This window comes from Nycticebus coucang, chromosome 2 (assembly GCF_027406575.1).
Source record: "Nycticebus coucang isolate mNycCou1 chromosome 2, mNycCou1.pri, whole genome shotgun sequence".
Classification (NCBI taxonomy): Eukaryota; Metazoa; Chordata; class Mammalia; order Primates; family Lorisidae; genus Nycticebus; species Nycticebus coucang.
Window position 1 is genome coordinate 1054873 of NC_069781.1, and position 18480 is coordinate 1073352.

Genomic DNA, 18480 nt, shown 5'->3' on the forward strand with positions numbered 1-18480 from the left:
CCACCCTGAGGGGTCGCGCCCGCCAGAGTGGGAAGGGAAGCCGGACCACTACGCTGGGGGAGGAAAGGCAACCGATGCGGTCTCCCTGGGATCGCCCAGCAGGTCTGGTTGACTTCAGTCCTAACCCACTCTCCTGCCTGCCCTCAGCCCTGGGCAGCGGGGCACCCGAGGGGAGGCGAGGTTCTGCTCCTGCACTGGGTTTGAAATGGCTTGGCTGTGTCTGCGTGCAGTGAAGAGGCCATATGCCAGGCTGTGGGTGAGGAGAGGACTGGCGCTGCCTGCACACCAGTGGGGCTCCCTCTTTCACACTCCCCACCTCCCCATTGCCCCTCACCTGATTATTATTTTAAATATCAGGTTTCAAAATATCTTGCTTGTGAAAACATCTGAAAGGACAGCTTCTGGCATTTTCAGACAAAACTTTCATTTAGAAATCAAGTTTATCAACTCTGAAAGTAAGACATGGACATGGTTAAAAATGCAAATGATTTTCTAGGCGGCAAAAGGAAAAGTAACATTTCTCTCAAGTCTGCCCCCAGGTTAACTCCTGTTAGGGCAGCTGTGGCTCCTTGCACACAGACACCCCCTTACTGAGTCAGGGGACAGAGCCTGCAATAAATTCTCCTCAACTTGAAGGCCATTTCTGCAAGAATGATCTTTGTCCTGCCTCAGGGCCTTTGCACTTGCTGTTCTTCCTGCCTGAAATGCTCTTCCCCAGAAAGGCCTCACTGCCCCACTTTGTCAGATCAGCTCCTGGAGAAACACTGTGGGGGTCATGTGAGCTGGAGAGCACCTCATCACCCTCAGCTCCACCCTGCTTTCTGCTGCCTGATTGCCCCATGGCAAGTAAACTCCACAAAGACAGGATGTTGTTTGGTTTACTGTTCTGCCCCCATCACCTTAGACCAGTGGTTCTCAACCTGTGGGTTGTGACCCTTTTCTAACAATGAAAATACATCCTGCAGGGTGGTGCCTGTGGCTCAGTGAGTAGGGCGCCGGCCCCATATACCGAGGGTGGCGGGTTCAAACCCAGCCCCGGCTGAACTGCAACCAAAAAATAGCCGGGCGTTGTGGCGGGCGCCTGTAGTCCCAGCTGCTCGGGAGGCTGAGGCAGGAGAATTGCAGAAGCCTAAGAGCTAGAGGTTGCTGTGAGTCCTGTGTACATCATGGCACTCTACTGAAGGCGGTAAGGTGAGACTCTGTGTCTACAAAAAAAAAAAATTAAAAAAATAAATAAATAAAAAATAAAAAAAAGAAAATACATCCTGCATATCAGATATTTACATTATGATTCATAACAGTAGCAAAATTACAGTTATGAAGTAGCAAGGAAAATAATTTTATGGTTGGGGGTCACCACAACATGAGGAACTGTATTAAAGGGTCACGGCATTAGGAAGGTTCAGAACCACTGCCTTAGATCAATGCCCAACACAAGTAGACAGACACTCAGTAAATGTTTGTTGATTGAACAATGAGTGTTGGATAGAAAGGCTAATGAGGGAGGATACCCGAGAAGGGTGAGGTCTAGAAGAACAGGGCTTCTCAAAGAGACCACAAGGATACAACTGCAGGGTCCTCTTCTCCATGGTGACTCAGCTCTTGGGAATTTGTAGACTTTACTTCCTGGAACTTGGAAATTTCCACTTCTATGAAATCCAGTACTGTGGGGACTGAAGCAGCATCTCCTGCTTGATTCAAACTGGCCAATGAAAAAGGTACCTGTGTCGGGCGGCGCCTGTGGCTCAGGGAGTGGGTCGCTGACCCTACATACCGGGGATAGGGGGTTCAGGCCTGGCCCCAGCCAAAAACTGCAAAAAAAAAAAAAAAAAGAAAGAAAAAGGTACCTGTGGGGTGGAACTTTTTGACTGGAGATAAAAAGGAAAAGACCAAGCCACTCGGGGAGCACGGCCATTTCGGATTCTTCTATGCTGTAAGCTCCCGGCAGGTGAATAAAGCCCTTCCTCTTATAAATATGGTTTTTGGTGCTCTTTCTCTCCCTGGGGCCTCGTCTTCCTGCAACACTAACACCACAACTAGGTCACAGTAAATGTTTGAGAAGTACTTGCTGAACAAATGAAGGAATGAATAAATGAATGGTCTTTTCTGTTCCAAGAGTTTGTGGTGGTTGAAGGACAATCTGGACAATCGTTGGAGGTGCAGAGTAGAAATGGGAGGTAGAGATTCAGGTGAACAGAGCAGGCTCCGCACCTAGGCCAAAGTCCACCAAACACTTATCAAAACCGGCAGGGCTAGGCAGCAGATGTGGCACATGACCTTTCAAGGCAGGTGTCAGGACACAAGTTCTGGGTCCTCTCAATCAGGGTGACCCCAAATCCCACTTCAAGGTGTGGGTTGGGCTATGATCAGAAAGTTTCTAAAAATCAGCTTTTGTGGCTGGGCGTGATGGCTCATACCTATAATCCTTCCACTCTGGAAGGCTGAGGCAGGTGGATTGCTTGAGCTCAGGAGTTTGAGATCAGCTTGAGCAATAGCAAGACCCCATCTCCAAAAAATAGCTGGGCACTGTGGCGGGCACCCGTAGTCCCAGTTACTTGGAAGGCTGAGGCAAGAGGATCACTTGAGCCCAAGAGTTTGAGGTTGCTGTGAGCTGTGATGCCACAACACTCCACCGAGGGTGAGAAAGTAAGACTCTGTCTCAAAAAATTAATAAGTTAATAAAAAATAAAAATTGGCCTTCGTGGCGCGGTGCCTGTGGCTCAAGCGGCCAAGGCACCAGCCATATACACCTGAGTTGGAGGGTTCGAATCCAGCCCGGAACCGCCAAACAACAATGACGGCTGCAACCAAAAAATAGCTGGGCAGTGTGGCAGGTGCCTATAGTCTCAGATACTTGGGAGGCGGAGGCAGGAGACTTGCTTGAGCCCAGGAGTTGGAGGTTGCTGTGAGCTGTGACACCATGGCACTCTACTTAGGGCGACAGCTTGAGGCTCTGTCTCAAAAAAAAAAAAAAAAATTGGCCTTTGTGCAGCCAGGGGCACTTGAACCTACCTGAGAACCTGAGAAGCTGGTAGTGCACACACATGGGTGTGCCAATGAGGGTGAGGCGGGCAACAATCTTCTTGCCACCTGCCAGAGGCAGACTTGTGGCTAAAGAATCACTATCTCAGCCGGGCGTTGTGGCGGGCGTCTGTAGTCCCAGCTGCTCGGGAGGCTGAGGCAGGAGAATCGCGTAAGCCCAAGAGTTAGAGGTTGCTGTGAGCTGTGTGACGCCACGGCACTCTACTGAGGGCGGTACAGTGAGACTCTGTCTCTACAAAAAAAAAAAAAAAGAATCACTATCTCTTTGACTTAGGTCCTTGTCCAAGGGGTTCAGGTGAGCACAGCCCTAAGGTCCAGAGGCCAGCAGAAAACCCTGGTAAAGGCTCAGCAGCTGGGCAGCAGTGCCGGCCCTTCACTCCATACCCAGTGCTGGAGGTACATGGTACCGATGCCCAGGAGCTCCAGACTGACACAGTGAGAATATAATTGCAACTGGGATGGGTGCCTCAAAAAGTACAGAGGCGGCTTGGTGCCTGTGGCTCAAGCAGCTAAGGCACCAGCCACATACACCTGAGCTGGCAGGTTCAAATCCAGCCTGGGCCTGTTAAACAACAATGACAGCTACAACCAAAAAATAGCCAGTTGTTGTGGCGGGCACCTGTAGTCCCAGCTACTTGGCAGGCTGAGGCAGGAGAATCGCTTGAGCCTGGAAGTTGGAGGTTGCTGTGAGCTGTGATGCTATGGCACTCTACCCAAGGTGACAGCTTGAGGCTCTGTCTTATTAAAAAAAAAAAAAAAAAGTAGGGTCCAGAGGCCTGGTCCAAGTTCCAGAAGCCCTTCAGAGGCAACAACAAGCAACACTGAAATCTATGAGGCTGAGAAAGTGTCAGGCCAGGCTGGAAAGCAGAGTAGAAGGAAGAAGTGATCAGAGCTTAGGACAAGAAGGACACAGGCCTCCACCAAAATTCCTCACTATGAATGAGACCCGACTTTCTGCAAATGACTCCAGAGAAGTGGACTAGGACACTCCCTCACCAGGGAACCTGCCCCTACAGCCTGAGACACAGGCACCAGTGTCTCAGGTCTAAGGACACAGAGGCCCAGGTAGGAAGGTCAGCTGAGGCTGCCCAAGAGGGACTTGAGAAAGGCCAGCCACAGGACTGAGGCAGGCCCCTGTGTCATTGGCCAGGTGCCCATGGCATTAGGAAGTATGGGAAGAAGGTGGGATGAAGGGCCCCAGAGCAGGGCCTGGAAGACAGGCAGAGGTGGTGGGGGGGTCCAGGTAGACAGCATCTTGAGCACTCTGGCTTCTAGAGGGTCCCTACCGCTCAGCCCTGAGATGGGCTCCCAGAGATAGAACCAGGCTAAGGCCTGGTCTCACCCTCCATCTGGACTAAACAGATGGGAACAGGGTGATAAGATCACAGTTGGAAACACAGCAGTCTTGAAGCAGGGAGAGGGGGGTGAAGGATGGGGCTATGAGAGCCAGGACAGCAGTTGGAGGTGTCCAGACAGTGCAAGGAACTGGAGCAGAGGACCACCAGAGACAAAGGGAGCTGGTTACCAGATGGGGATCTGAGATACAGGAGAAAGTGGCTTTGTCCTGCAGAGGCAGGACAGGCCAGACTGTCCCCAGGGGCCAGAGGAGGAGCTAGCAGCAGTGGGGACAGAGAGGCCTCTGTGAAGGGAAGTGAGCTTCCAGCCGGCTGGAGCCTATGATCCTCTTGGGGCCCTTCTGGTGGAAGAGCAGGAGGCCCCAGGGTCTGCCTGCCGCTGGGTGGCTGTGGCCAGGAGACGCTCAGCAAAGAGCACCCAGGGAGGTAGAAGAGGAGGAAGGGATCGCCGGATGGGGTGGGGCCCCCATCCTTATTCCACCAGGCTACCTGGGGACAAGTTTTTCTATGGGGTGTCGGGCTCTTTCCCTCAGACAGATGGAGGGGGCAGCCAGAGCAGAGAAAGGGCAAGACCGCAGCAGGAGGGTTGGTGGGGCAGGGGGCGGAGCAGAAGATGAGGTGCGGGAGACCGGCAAGGAGCTAGAAGTGGGAGAGCCCGTCCCCGCCTGCCCAGGGCCTCGGCCCTCCCAGCATCGCAGCGGCCCCTGGGCAGGAAAACTCAAACCCAGGCTGGCGGCCTCTCAGCCAATCCGGGAGTGGATGGGCCACCCTCGGCCAATGGGCGCCAAAAATGCTAATGAAGGCTTCAGCCGCGAGGAGGACCCGGTTCAAAAGTAGCAGCCATTGTCGCGGCAGGTTGCGCACGCCGGCCGGCCCCGCGGTGGGGCCGCGCGGGGACCGACGCGCGTGGACGCAGGTTTGGAGCCGGGAACCCATGGCCGGGGCCGCGACGGCCGAGCGGGGCCGCCCGCCGCCCGCCGTCCCCGCGCCCAGCACGGACGGGCTGCCGCGCGCCTTCCTGCAGAGCCTGCGCACTCTCTTCGACATCCTGGACGACCGGCGGCGCGGCTGCGTGCACCTGCGGGAGATCGAGTCCCGTTGGCAGGGCGCCGACACGCGCGAGCTGCCACGCGGGGTGCTCGAGGGCCTGCGCCAGGTGGCCCCGGCCAGCGGCTACCTGACTTTCGAGCGCTTCGTGGCCGGCTTGCGCACCTCGCTGCTGAGCGCCGAGGGCGGCCCGCGGGGCCAGACCCGCGTCCGGGCCCGCCCCGGGGACCCGCCGCTGCCGCCTCAGCGCCTGGTGTTCGCGCCAGCCGACGAGCCACGGACCGTGCTGGAGGGCAAGCCCCTGGCCCCGGGCGCGCGCCCTCTGCCCGGCGGACCCGGCGGCGCGGCCCGGAGCCCGGAAAAGCTGTGCGGCCCGGCCAAGGTGGCGGCGTTCCCCGCGGAGCCCGAGCGGCCCCAGAGTGCGGCACTGGAGCGGAGCCCAAGCGCCAACGCTGGTGAGTTTGGGGCGGGACCCAGCCCCGCCTCGTAGCCCCCACGGCCTGTGCCCGAAGCTGGACCACAACTGCCGCGGGTGACCCTTCCGTGAAGGTCGGAGGTTGTGGACACCTGAGCCTGGAGCGCGCCTCCGCGGTCCTGGAGGGAAAGGGGTTTCGTGCCGGTCTCGGTGGGCTCAGGGGCGGCCCAAGGATGCAGGCCAGCCAGTTGCCTGCCGCCAGGAGTAACAAGCCTGAGCTCCAGTACCTGCCCACAATCAGGGGTCGCCTGGGCTCTCAGCCTCCTGTCTGTGGATGTTTAGGCGAAGTGCTTCCCTTTAGAGGAGTGGGTCACCCAGACTGTGCCCAAGCAGCCCCAGTGTCCTTCTCAGTATGACAGTTCAGCCAAGAGGGCTGGACCCACTCACCCTCACTGAGCCAGGGCAGGCAGGAGCTACTGGAGGTGGCCAGGAGGACCTGGCCCTGTTGCCAGGAAAGCAAAGAGATGGGAGGGTCTCCTGCACAACTTGAGGCTACTCCATAGTGGACACATGGAGGGACGCCGACCACAGTCTCTGGGGAAGCCTGGCAGGCTCCTCTCCTGGCTTCCGGTGCAGTTGGCAGCAACAGGAGGCTGCTGAATGGCCCCTTGTCTGCACCCCCAGCACCTGCTTTGGGAACAGGACCTGCATTATGCCTGGGAGGGTCAGGCTCCCAGAGGAGCCCAACCTCCCACCGTTCCCAGTCCATTCAGCTTGTGCACGTGCCTGCCAGGTGCGGGCCTATCTGCCAGTGGCAGCTGGCAGCCCCTGTTGTCTGGCCCACAGCTATGCTGGCCTCTTGGGACCTCTCCCCTCTGCCTCACCCTATAACTGTGTTTGTAGCTACAGTGACTGATCCAGCAACAACCCCACACCAGGCTGGGGGCTCCCCCTTGCCTCACCACTCAGTCTCCCTGTCCCTATGGTGAGGGGAGCTTCTGGGTGTAGTTGGTCCCAAATGCAGGGTCATTGTCATGGGTTTGGCTACACAGTTTGAAATCAGCCATGGGATTTTGTGTAATGGACCAGCTTGGGGTTTGGAGGCCTCAGGACCCTGGTTCAGCCCTCCTCCACTCTGATGGTCCCATGTGGCCCTGGGTCAGTGACTATACCCCTCAGAAGTCCACATGGCCAGTGAGTACCACAGGTAGTGCTCACAGTGGTAACATACACACCCCAGTTCTAGCTATCATCCTCTTACAGGGAAACTGAGGCCCAGATAAGGGGCATGGCATGATGCTTGACAGAAGGGGGTACCAAATCTAGAGTTGTAAGGGCACCCCAACTTCCCAGTAAAGCCCCCCAACACACACAGCCTTCTAAGCCTCCTGCCCAGGGCTCAAGTCCTCCTTCCTTGTCCCCATGTAGGGCTGGGTATGTGCCCCAGGCTAGCTCAGGGCTCTGGTGGAGGCACAGAGGCCTGCTGGTCACCCAGCTGGACATCCAGCCTTGTATCACCTCAGGACTGGAAGCTGCCCTGTGGACCTGATTGTGCAGACCAGGCCCAGGCATCCCATGGCTCTCTTCCCAGCCTCCTGGAGGCAGAAGCATGGCTAGTGCCCTCCCACTGCCTTGCCGTGGATACCCAAGCTGATTCTTGCATCTCCCAGCCATTCTTGTGGCCTGGGCATCAGGGCATGACCCCCAAGGATGAGTCTGGTGTTGGGGATGGGCTGAGGGCCAAGGACAGCATCCTCCTCCATACCTGCCCCCACTTTCGTAGATGGGGAGTTGGGTGTAAGTAGGAGCCACACCCCAGCATGGCCAGACCAGTGCCTGAGACCTTGGAAGGATTACGTTGATGGGTACGCTGTACCTGTAGCAGACCCTGGCCAGGAGGTGAGCCAGGCCTGTACCTCTCCAACAGGTACAGTGGCCTGCAGGGCCCCAGAGGCGGGCTCAGGGGACACCCGGCGGGCACCCCGCACCCGAGGGGAACGGCGGAGGCACACTATCACTAATGGTGTGGACTGCGGCCTGGTGAGTGAGGGCCTGGGCCTCTGAAGGATGCTCGTCTTGCCTGGGAGGCATAAGGCTGAAGTGGGAGAGCCTGCGATGGGAGCGTCAGTCGGTTCTAAAACTCTCTCTCCCTACCTGGGCATGAATCCATTCAGGGTCAGGCAGAGAGGTCAACAGGTCCTTTAGACAGGTATGACAGTGGCATGGGCCCCAGCCAGCTGCTTCACGAGGTCAGCTTGGCAAGCCAGCCCCACTCATCAGCTCTGTGCTCAACAGAAGCAAACCCTAAAGAGGTGCTGAGCTCAGGAGCCAGTCACCTCTCCCCTGGGGAAGCCAGAGGGAGGGGCTGAGAGAACCAGGACATCCTGCTCCTCTCATCTCAGGAGGAAGAATGTGCACGAGACTGTGCAGGCTTGCAGAGTCACACGGGTGCAGTGTGTCTCAGAAGAGTGCTGTGAGGCCCTGGTGTGTGTATGTTTGTAAGCCCACAGACATCAAGGTCCTTGTGCTGTGTGTGCCTCAGCTGGCACACAGGCACACGCGGGCCTGCAAGTATGCGTGCGTGCTCCCTGGCACACATGCATTCCTTTGTGCATACATGTGTCACAGCTGAAGCAGATGAAGGAGCTGGAGCAGGAGAAGGAGGTGCTACTGCAGGGCCTGGAGATGATGGCAAGGGGCCGTGAGTGGTACCAGCAGCAGCTGCAGCGGGTGCAGGAGCGTCAGCGCTGCTTGGGCCAGACCAGAGCCAGCACTGTGAGTACTGCTATCCCCAGGCAGAGTGACCACCACCTTGACCCAGGCAGCCTCTGGCACTGAAACTGCCTCCATCCCTGGCACAGTGGCCATCCCTTCCACCCCAGGTGCTGGTACGCCCCTCCTCCCACAGTGGCTGTCCCCACTCCGAGGGCTTGAGGCACACTCGGCAGACCTATCAGCAGCTGCTTCAGGGGCAGGAGTGCCACCTGTGGAGACCTCTGTCAGGGCCCAGGGCTTCCTTGGCCCTTCTCTCTGCCCCCACTCCCCAATCCTCTATTTCTTTCCCAGGACTTTGGGGCTGTGGGAAGCCCTCGCCCCCTGGGACAGCTGCTGCCCAAGGTACAGGAGGTGGCCCAGTGCCTGGGGGAGCTACTAGCTGCAGCCTGTGCTAGCCGGGTGAGTGGCCCCCAGACCTCCCCCAGTGCCCAGCACCCACATTGGCACCCAGACCCAGCTCAGTGTCCCCCTCACTCTCATCCAGGCTTGCCTGACTGTACCCTCCCATAGGCTCTACCCATGTCATCCTCGGGGCTCCTGTGCCCTGCCCTGGCCCCCGCCTCACCTCCAGCCACAGGCTGGCAGCAGCAGACCATCCTCATGCTGAAGGAGCAGAATCGGCTCCTCACCCAGGTAAGGTACCAGGAGAGGGCAGGTGGGGGCACAAGGTCTGGCAGGCCCTAATCAATGACCTATCTGCCTAGGAGGTGACCGACAAAAGCGAACGCATCGCCCGGCTGGAGCAAGAGAAGTGTGCCCTCATCAAGCAGCTGTTTGAGGCGCGTGCCCTGAGCCAGCAGGATGCTGGGCCCCTGGACTCCACCTTCATCTAGCCCATGCCAACACAGACCCTGGCGCCCGGGGGCTCATGTGACACAGAGCTCAGCAGGCACTGTTTGAGCCTAGCCTCTCTAGCTGAAGAGCACCCCACCAGCCTGGACACAGCCCTTGAGTGGGTGCCTTTCCTCCTCCCTTGCAGCCTGGACTCCCTTGAGGTCTGTCCCAGGTGGAGTCCAGACAGGTCACGTGCCCAAACACTGACTCAGTTTTGGCCTCAAGGTACTGACCTGGGAGGGACTGTGTTAGACAGGCACAGCCTGAAGCTGCTACTGCCACTGTCAGTGGACAGTGGGGGATCCCTCCTGGTGTCTGCCAGCTCTCAGGCATCCTTGGGCAGGGAGTAGCTGTGGCAATCCTGCACGTGTGCAGCTGTCCAATCCTGCCTGCCAGGGTCCTGGTCTCCGCGAAAAGGAATGGGCCACACCAGGCTGCACTTCCGAGAGCGGCCAGCAGAGGGCGCCGGGGGAGCTTGGTGCAGGCACCCGGTCACCACCGGGGCTTGGAATGGAGGCGTGGCCACAGGCCGTGGGTGTGGCCTGGGGTACCTGGAGCACTCAGGCAGTCAAGAGGCCCAAAGGCAGGTGTCTGTTGCTCAGATGGAGCAGATGTCAGGGGCTGGGGGTTGTCTGTGCCCATGGGATGGGAAAGCTGGCCACAGGGCTCCTGCCTGGCCAAGGCTGAGCAGGAGTTCGGCTGCAGCTGGAACAGGCCAGGCATATTCCTGGAGTAGGGGTCTAGACCTTAGCCTGCTTGTGCCCTCCCCACAGACACCAGACCCTAAAATGACATTAGACTTCAACCCTACTGGGCAGGCCTCTGCCCCAGACTCAGATCCGCAGAGCAGCCTATGACCTTGGATCTGCCAGGCAGCTTGGACTAGATGGCTGGAATGTGCCTCTCCCTGGGGAGGACATGCGCCCCAGGAGGAGTAACAGCCTGGAGCCCATCCTTGAGGTCCATGGCTCCCATTCCCAGCTTGGCCTCAGGTTTAGGCAATTGTGTGTTGGGAGAGGACACTTCAGCCACAAAGAAGCAGAACCATAGGGCCCAGGAAGAGGCTGGGGACCTCAGTGTCACTCCCTTCCCTGGCCCATCCTGGGGGGACCCCTGCTCAGCCCAGCCATGAGGGGCCCTGTGCCACAGGAGCCAAAAATGGCATAGCAGTATCCTTGGTGGGTTGGTGGTCCAGGACCCCAGCACAGACATATGAGAGCTACAGGGGCCCTGAGTGCCCAGCACAATTGGACATGCTGCCCCAGGGGCAGCTCCACAGAAAAGGCCCAGCAGCTGCAGTGACCCTACAGAGCTCCACTGCTGTTCTGAGCCTGCATGAGTGGCCCAGTCAGCCCAGGGATAACCCCCTTCCTCCGAAGATAGAAGTGTATTCTGAGGACCTAAACTACCCTAGGCCTACATCTGGGCAGAAAAGGGAGCTGGTCCTAAGGGGCAAGATGTGCCCCCAGCACTCAGGTGAATTTGTGGTGCAAGGATTCAATCTTGTGGTTAGGGCAGCACCAGCCAGGGAGAAGCCCCCTTCGTCCATGTGCCCCAAGTCCCACTGAATCTGTCCCTGAGGGGGCCAGCCACTCCCTGGGAACTCTCAGCCTGACTTCTTCGTAGAACTGGAGGCAGGAGACAGTGTCTGCCCCAGGGTGACGTCCATCAGACCTCTGACAGGATATTGGACCCTTCAGCTAAAGAATGAACAGGAAACGATCCAGTGCCTCAGAAAAGCTGTCTTTCTTAGCTTTGGTGTCCCATGCAGGGTGAAAAAACAGATCCTCCAGGTGTTCAGCCTGAAATCAGACTATGTGTGTGGTCCCAGCCTGGTAGGGCCCAGGTTACCTGTAGAAGCCAATGCAAGTGCTCTCTGGAGCCTGGGCCTAGTAACTTCTAGGGCAGGGAGGTCTCCATGGAGGAGGCAGCCGTCACTACAGGACAAGAGTGGCATCCCTGACCTTGTCCACTAGATGCCAGCAGTGTGCACATGCGTGCCTTCAGTCGTGACTACCAGAAACGTCCTAGATGTTAAATATCCCCTAGGGGACAAAATCACACCTGGTTGAGAATCTGCACTAAAGGAACACAGTCTCACCAGGACTGACCATTTTCAAAATTGTTGATAACTTCAAAGGCAATTACCATTAATTAAAAAAATTCATGAACACCAGAAGGAAACAATACACCGAGAGCCAGCAGAAATAACAAGAGTCTGTAAACACTCAGATGTGGGGATTATCAGAGAATATAAACAATGTTTATATATCTAAAGAAATAAAACAGATTTCCTGGAAATGTGAACAAGGAATAGTCTTTTTTTTTTTTTTTTTTGTAGAGACAGTCTCACTTTATGGCCCTCAGTAGAGTGCCATGGCCTCACACAGCTCACAGCAACCTCCAACTCCTGGGCTTAAGCGATTCTCTTGCCTCAGCCTCCCGAGTAGCTGGGACTTCAGGCGCCCGCCACAATGCCTGGCTATTTTTTTGGTTGCAGTTTGGCCGGGGCGGGGTTTGAACCCGCCACCCTCAGTATATGGGGCCGGCGCCTTACGACTGAGCCACAGGCGCCGCCCAGGAATAGTCTTTATAGTCTCTTACTCTTTACAAAGTATAATCTTTTATATTATGAAGAGGACAAATCAAGTATGAAAAAGAATGAAATCGGGATGGCGCCTGTAGCTCAAGGGGCTAAGGCACTGGCCACATACACCAGAGCTGGCGGGTTCAAATCTGGCCCAGGCCTGTCAAACAATGACAACTACAATAAAAAAAAAAAAAATAGCCGGGCATTGTGGTGGGCACCTGTAGTCCCAGCTACTTGGGAGGCTGAGGCAAGAGAATCACTTAAGCCCGAGAATTGGAGGTTGCTGTGAGCTGTGACACCACAGCACTCTACCCAGGGCAATAGCTTGAGGCTTTGTCTCAAAAAAAAGAAAAAGAATAAAATAGAACTTCTAGAAATAAAAAATACCTGTCTTGACTCAGCGCCTGTAGCACAGTGGTTACAGTGCCAGCCACGTACACTGAAGGTGGTAGGTTTGAACCTGGCCCAGCCAGCTAAACAACTGCAAAAAAAATAGCCAGATGTTGTGGTGGGCGCAGGTAGTCCCAGCTACTTGGGAGGCTGAGGCAAGAGAATTGCTTAAGCCCAAAAGTTTGAGGTTGCTGTGAGCTGTGACGCCACAGCACTCTACCAAGGATGACATAGTGAGTGAGACTCTGTCTCAAAAAAAAAAAAAGAAAAGAAAGAGCAGCACCTGTGGCTCAAAAGAGTAGGGCACCAGAGGTGCAGGTTCTAAACCCAGCCCCTGCCAAAAACTGCAAAAAAAAGAAAGAAAGAAAAATACCTGTTTTTTCTCAGGTATCTCAGTAAAAACTCAATTAAATGAACTAAATAATCAGATGAGAATTTTCAACACAGCTGAAAAGAGATTTAGTGAACTAAAAGTTTAGTAGGAAAGGCAAACACATGGGGGAGGGGGGAAGAAAAGGTTAAAAAAAAAAGTAAAAGACAGTTTACACAGAACTCAGCCCAAAGAGACAAGAGATAGAAAACATGAAACAGGTAAAAGGTTCTGGGTGATAGAGGGTGGTTCATGGTCTGGTCAGATTTCCTGAAAGAGAACAGAATGAGGAAGGAGGAATAAGTGTATGAAAAACAAATTGGCTTAAAACTTTCGAAAGTTCTCTAAAACCACCCGGTTCTCAGATATAGGAATTCCAACAAATCCCAGTTAGGATCAATAAAAGGAGATGTACACTTTGTCTTATGAGATCACAAAAGAATCTAGAGACAAAAGATCTATTTTTCTTTTCTTTCTTTTTTTTTTTTTTTTTTTTGAGACGGAGTCTCTACCATTGCCCTTGGTAGAGTGCTGTGGCATCACAGCTCACAGCAACCTTAAACTCCTGGGCTTAAGCGATTCTCTTGCCTCAGCCTCCCAAGTAGCTGGGACTACAGGCGCTCTCCACAACACCTGGCTATTTTTGGTTGCAGTTGTCATTGTTGTTTAGCTGGTCTGGGCAGGGTTTGAACCCGCCAGCCTCAGTGTATATGGCTGACACCATAACCACTGTGCTACCGGCGCCAAGCCTATTTTTCAGTTTTTTGCGACAGGGTCTCATGTTGTCACTGGGCTAGAATGATGTCATCACAGTTCACTGAAGTCTCAAACTCCTGGGCTAAAGGGATCCTACTGACTCAGCCTCCCAAAGTGCTAGGACTACAGTTGTGAGCCACTGAGCCCAGACAAATGATGGAAAATAACTCGCCTACAGAGAAATGGCCACATCAGGCCATAGTGAAGTGATTTTTTTTTTTTTTGCAGTTTTTTGGCCGGGGGGTCGGGTTTGAACCCATCACCTCTGGTATATGGGGCCAACGCCCTACTCCTTGAGCCACAGGCACCGCCCTGAAGTGATTTTTTTTTTGTCACTCTCAGTAGAGTGCTATGGCATCACAGCTCACAGCAACCTCCAGCTCTTGGGCTTAGGCTATTCTCTTGCCTGAGCCTCCCGAGTAGCTGGACTATAGGCACCCGCCACAATGTCCGGCTATTTTTGTTGTTGTTGTTGTTGTTGTTTTTGTTGCAGTTTGGCTGGGACCAGGTTTGAACCATCCACCCTCAGTATATGGGGCCAGCACCCTACTCACTGAGCCACAGGCGCCACCCCTGATGTGATGTTTTTGATGGCCAGGATAACATACTGGGCAACATAACCCAGAAGTCCATACTCACAGAAACTGCCTTTTAAGAATGAGGGCAGGGCGGCACCTGTGGCTCAAAGAGTAGGGCATCAGCCCCAGATACCAGAGGTGGTGGGTTCAAACCCAGCCCTGGCCAAAAATCTGAAAAATAAATAAATAAATAAAAGAATGAGGGCAAAATAAAATATTTTCAAACAAATATTGGGAGTTAATAACGAAAAGAATTTATCTAAAGGAAATTCTAGAAGAAATGCTTTAGGTGAAGGTAAAATTCAAGAAGGAATCAAAAATAAAGATGTTAGTTTGTTTTGTTTTTTGCTGTATAACAAATTAATCTATGACTTAGTGGCCTAATGCAACAATTTTTTTTCCTTGCAGTTTCTGTGGATGGGGAATTTGACAGCAGCTGTGCTGGGTGGGGCTGACCTGAAGTCCCAGGTGGCTGCAGTCATCCGAAGGCTCAGCTGGGGCTGCAGGCACTCTTCCAAGGTGGCTGCTCCCAGGGCTGCTGGCAGGACCCCCAGTTTCTTGTCTCTGTGGGGCTGCTTGGATGTTCTTCCAGCACAGCAGCTTGTTTCCTAGAGTCAGTCTGAAAGCAGTAGCAGTCAGAAGGAAACCACCTGCCTTTTACGGCCTCATCTCAGCAGTCACTTGTGAAATATTCAGTCCTTTGGAAACCATTCACTAACCCAGCACTTACTCAAGGTGGTCAGGGGGTTTTAGGCCCCACTTTTTCAAGGAAGGGGTATCAAATAATCTGTGGGGCATTTTTTAAAACCAACACACAAACACAAGTGCAGGAAAATGTAAGCAAATATTGTATTTGATAATAATAATGGATCTAATTTGTGGAGAAAAACAAGATAGGATTAAAATAATGTCCATATAGCTGGGGGAGGCTAAGGCAGGAGGATCACTGGAGCCTGGGAGTGTAAGGCTGCTGTGAGTCATGCTGATGCCACTGTACTCCAGCTCTGGCAATGGAGCAAGACCCTGTCTCTTTTTTTTTTTTTTTTGTGATTTTTGGCTGGGGCTGGGTTTGAACCCACCACCTCCAGCATATGGGACCAGCGCCCTACTCCTTGAGCCACAGGCGCTGCCCAAGACCCTGTCTCTTAAACAAGCAAATAAATAAAATAAAGTCCATAACAGCATATACCTAAGGAAAAGTGATGGGAGCTAAAGCATTCTGAGATACTTTAATATTCAGAAGGAGAGAAAATGTATTGATTAATTTCAACTTTTATAAAGTATATATGTTAAAAGAACTAGAAGAACTGGGAAAAAATAATAGCTGAACAGTTAGTACCTTTCAAAAAAGGGGTGGGGGATGTGATGAGAAAAAGAAAAAGAAATTCGACCTCAAAAAGAAACAAAAAATTCAGAAAATATATAATAAAATTTTAGAAACACATTAGTAATCTCAACTCACATAAGTGAATTAAGTTCACTAGTTAAAACAGTCAACAGATTGGATTTTTAAAATTCAGATTAAGGTATTTTAAGAGACACACCCAAAATATAAAAATACCAAAACAAGAAAAGTTTGAGTAGCTTTGTTAATATAAAACAAAATAAGGGCTGGGTGCAGTGGCTCACCTGTAATCCTAACACTCTGGGAGGCCTGAAGGGGGTGGATCGGCTGAGCTCACAGGTTTGAGACAGCCTGAGCAAGAACAAGACCCCCATCTCAAAAAAAGAAAAAGCTGGGCACTGTGGTTGGCACATATAGTCCCAGCTACCTGGGAGGCCTCTGAGACTCTTGAGCCCAAGAGATTGAGGTTACTGTGAGCTGTGACACTACAGCACTCTACTGAGGACAACAAAGTGAGACTCTGTCTCAAAAATAAATAAATAAATAGATTTTAAGGCTGGAGATATTACTAATCATAAATAGGGTCACTGCTTAATAACAGAAAGCTCAATTCACCAGAAAGATGTAACAATCTTAAACTTGTAATTGCCCAGAAATACACACATAGCCTCAACGTGCAAAAATCACAAAGATGGGCATCGCCTGTGGCTCAAAGGGGCAGGGTGCAGGCGGGGTGGTGGGTCCAAACCCGGCCCTGGCCAAAAAGTGCAAAAAAAAAAAAAATCACAAAGATATGCAGGTATTTCACCAAAGATGATATATAATGGCAAATAAGGATATGAAAGATGTTAGACATCATCAGCCATTATAAGAATGCTGATTCAGACTACAGTGAGGCATCATTATACCCCAATCAGAATGGCTAAAATGAAATATAGTAGTGACACATAGAGAAATCGGATTGCTCAAATGTGGCTGGTAGGAGTGATACAGGCACTTGGATATAATTTGGTAATTGCTAAATTAAAATCTAAACTAATTGCCAGAACTAAAATCAGCTTGGTAAGAGGTAGTTAATCGTGTGTGTCAACTTGGCCATGCCATGATACCCAGTTGTCTGATCAAATGCTAGCTTAGATATTGCTGTAAAGGTGTTTTCTAGATGTGATTAATATTTAAATTTGAGGGTGGCATCTGTGGCTCAAAGGAGTAGGGCGCCAGCCCCATATACTGGAGGTGGTGAGTTCAAACCCGGCCCTGGTCAAAAACTGCAAAAAAAAAAAAAATTTAATTTGAGTAAAGCAAATTACCTTGTATGATGTGGGCAGGTCTCATCCAATCAGTTGAAGGCTGTAAGAGAGAAGGGTGAAGACTCCAGAAGGGGAAGGAATTCCTCCCCCGATAGCCTGTGGGTTCAAGATGGCAACATCAACTCTTCCTAGGTCTCCCCCCTGCCAACCTGCTCTTCAGACTGCAGGCTTTTAAGCCCCCACAACTGTGTAAGCCAGTTCTTTAAAATAACTATTTCTCCACCCCACCCCCTTGGTTCTATTTTTCTGAAGAACTGTGACTAACCCATATGTAATTGTGCTCTCTGGCATTTATCCCAGAGAAACGAGTGTATTTTCAGGCAGGAACATATACACAAATGCTCATAGCAGTTTGATTTCTTTCATAGCCTAAAACTAGAAACCACCCAAATGTTTTCCTCTTGGTGATTGGTGAAGCAAATCATGGTACATCCACACCATGGAATACTACTTAGCAATAAAAAAGAACCACCTATTGATAAAAGCAACAATTTGGAAGAAACTCAAGGAAATGATGCCGAGCGATAAAAACCAATCTCAGAAGCCCACACTGGGCTCAGTGCCCATAGCACAGTGGTTACAGCACCAGCCACGTATACCAAAGGCTGGCAGGTTTGAATCTGGCCTGGGCCAGCCAAAACAGCAATGTCGACTGCAACAAAAAATTAGCCAGGCTCTGTGGTAGGTGCCTGTAGTCCCAACTACTGGGAGGCTGAGGCAAGAGAAATGCTTAAGCCCAAGAGTCTGAGGTTGCTGTGAGCTGTGATGCTACAGCACTCTACCGAGGGTGACATAGTGAGACTCTGTCTCAAAAAAGACAAGACTACATAAATAGGATTCCATTTACATAACAACCATGAAGTAAGATATTATAGGAATGGAGAACTGACTGGTGGCTTCCAGGAGTTAGGAAGGGGAAAGAGAATGGGTGTGGCTGCAGAGGTGGTCACTGTGGACGACAGCTGAGCATCTTGGTTGTGTGGCTACTCAGGCTACACAGGTGATGAAGCTACATAAAGCTACACAACCATACACAAATGACACATGAATAAGTTCTCTGGACTGGGTGAGCCTCCATTTCTTGGTTTTGCAACTGTACTACTGAGATGGGTGCCAGCAGCTTCATGGGTGCCAGCTGCCTCATCACTCCCATAAGATGGATGCCGGCAGCCTCACGATAGCCTCACACCACCTCCCGGGTAGGAGGAAAGGGAAAAAGAGGTAAATGCAACGATGCCAAACCATTACTCTTAGATCGGTCTGGATCGGGCCAGAACAGGACAAGATAAGAACGGATGGGCCAAGAACTGTCATCATGAGAGTTAATGAGCTAAATGCTGTGACAAATTGTTTTACTTATCCGCAAGTTGCTAGATCTGCATTATGTTACCTTATTTTATGCCCTAACATAAACTGCCCTTTATGTTACCTATTGGCTAATATGCTGAACTGCCAGATTGCTTCTGTAAAAGGGGGTCATCGTGATCACGTGCTCACTTTCTGCTTCTTTCGCCAATTTTCTTTTTACTTGTAATTGCTAACTTTCAGACCACCTGTTTGGCCCATTGCCAACTTTTAGACTAGAAACCCCCAACTTCAGACCCCTCAATGCTCTCACGTAGTCTGCTTTAGACTTTGCTGAGATAGCCCCGCTGCTAATAAAAAACTCCTTT

The 18480-nt window shown here is 52.3% G+C and overlaps 1 protein-coding gene across 1 annotated transcript; it reads left to right on the forward strand.

Moving 5' to 3' along the window:
• The first annotated feature begins 5201 nt into the window (after positions 1–5201).
• Positions 5202–11758, forward strand: SAPCD2 (suppressor APC domain containing 2). The gene is made up of 6 exons (XM_053557195.1): positions 5202–5899; positions 7787–7899; positions 8488–8634; positions 8926–9033; positions 9145–9267; positions 9339–11758. Exons 1-6 carry the CDS (start codon positions 5332–5334, stop codon positions 9465–9467), a joined length of 1188 nt encoding a protein of 395 aa, XP_053413170.1. The 5' UTR covers positions 5202–5331; the 3' UTR covers positions 9468–11758.
• The last annotated feature ends 6722 nt before the right edge of the window (positions 11759–18480 follow it).

Excerpts from the sequence above, each read along its gene's own strand:
- SAPCD2 (XM_053557195.1), top strand. The coding sequence starts at position 5,332 with ATGGCCGGGGCCGCGACGGCCGAGCGGGGCCGCCCGCCGCCCGCCGTC. Across the intron at positions 7,900-8,487 it reads ATGGTGTGGACTGCGGCCTG|CTGAAGCAGATGAAGGAGCT; the intron begins GTGAGTGAGGGC and ends CATGTGTCACAG. Across the intron at positions 9,268-9,338 it reads AGAATCGGCTCCTCACCCAG|GAGGTGACCGACAAAAGCGA; the intron begins GTAAGGTACCAG and ends CTATCTGCCTAG.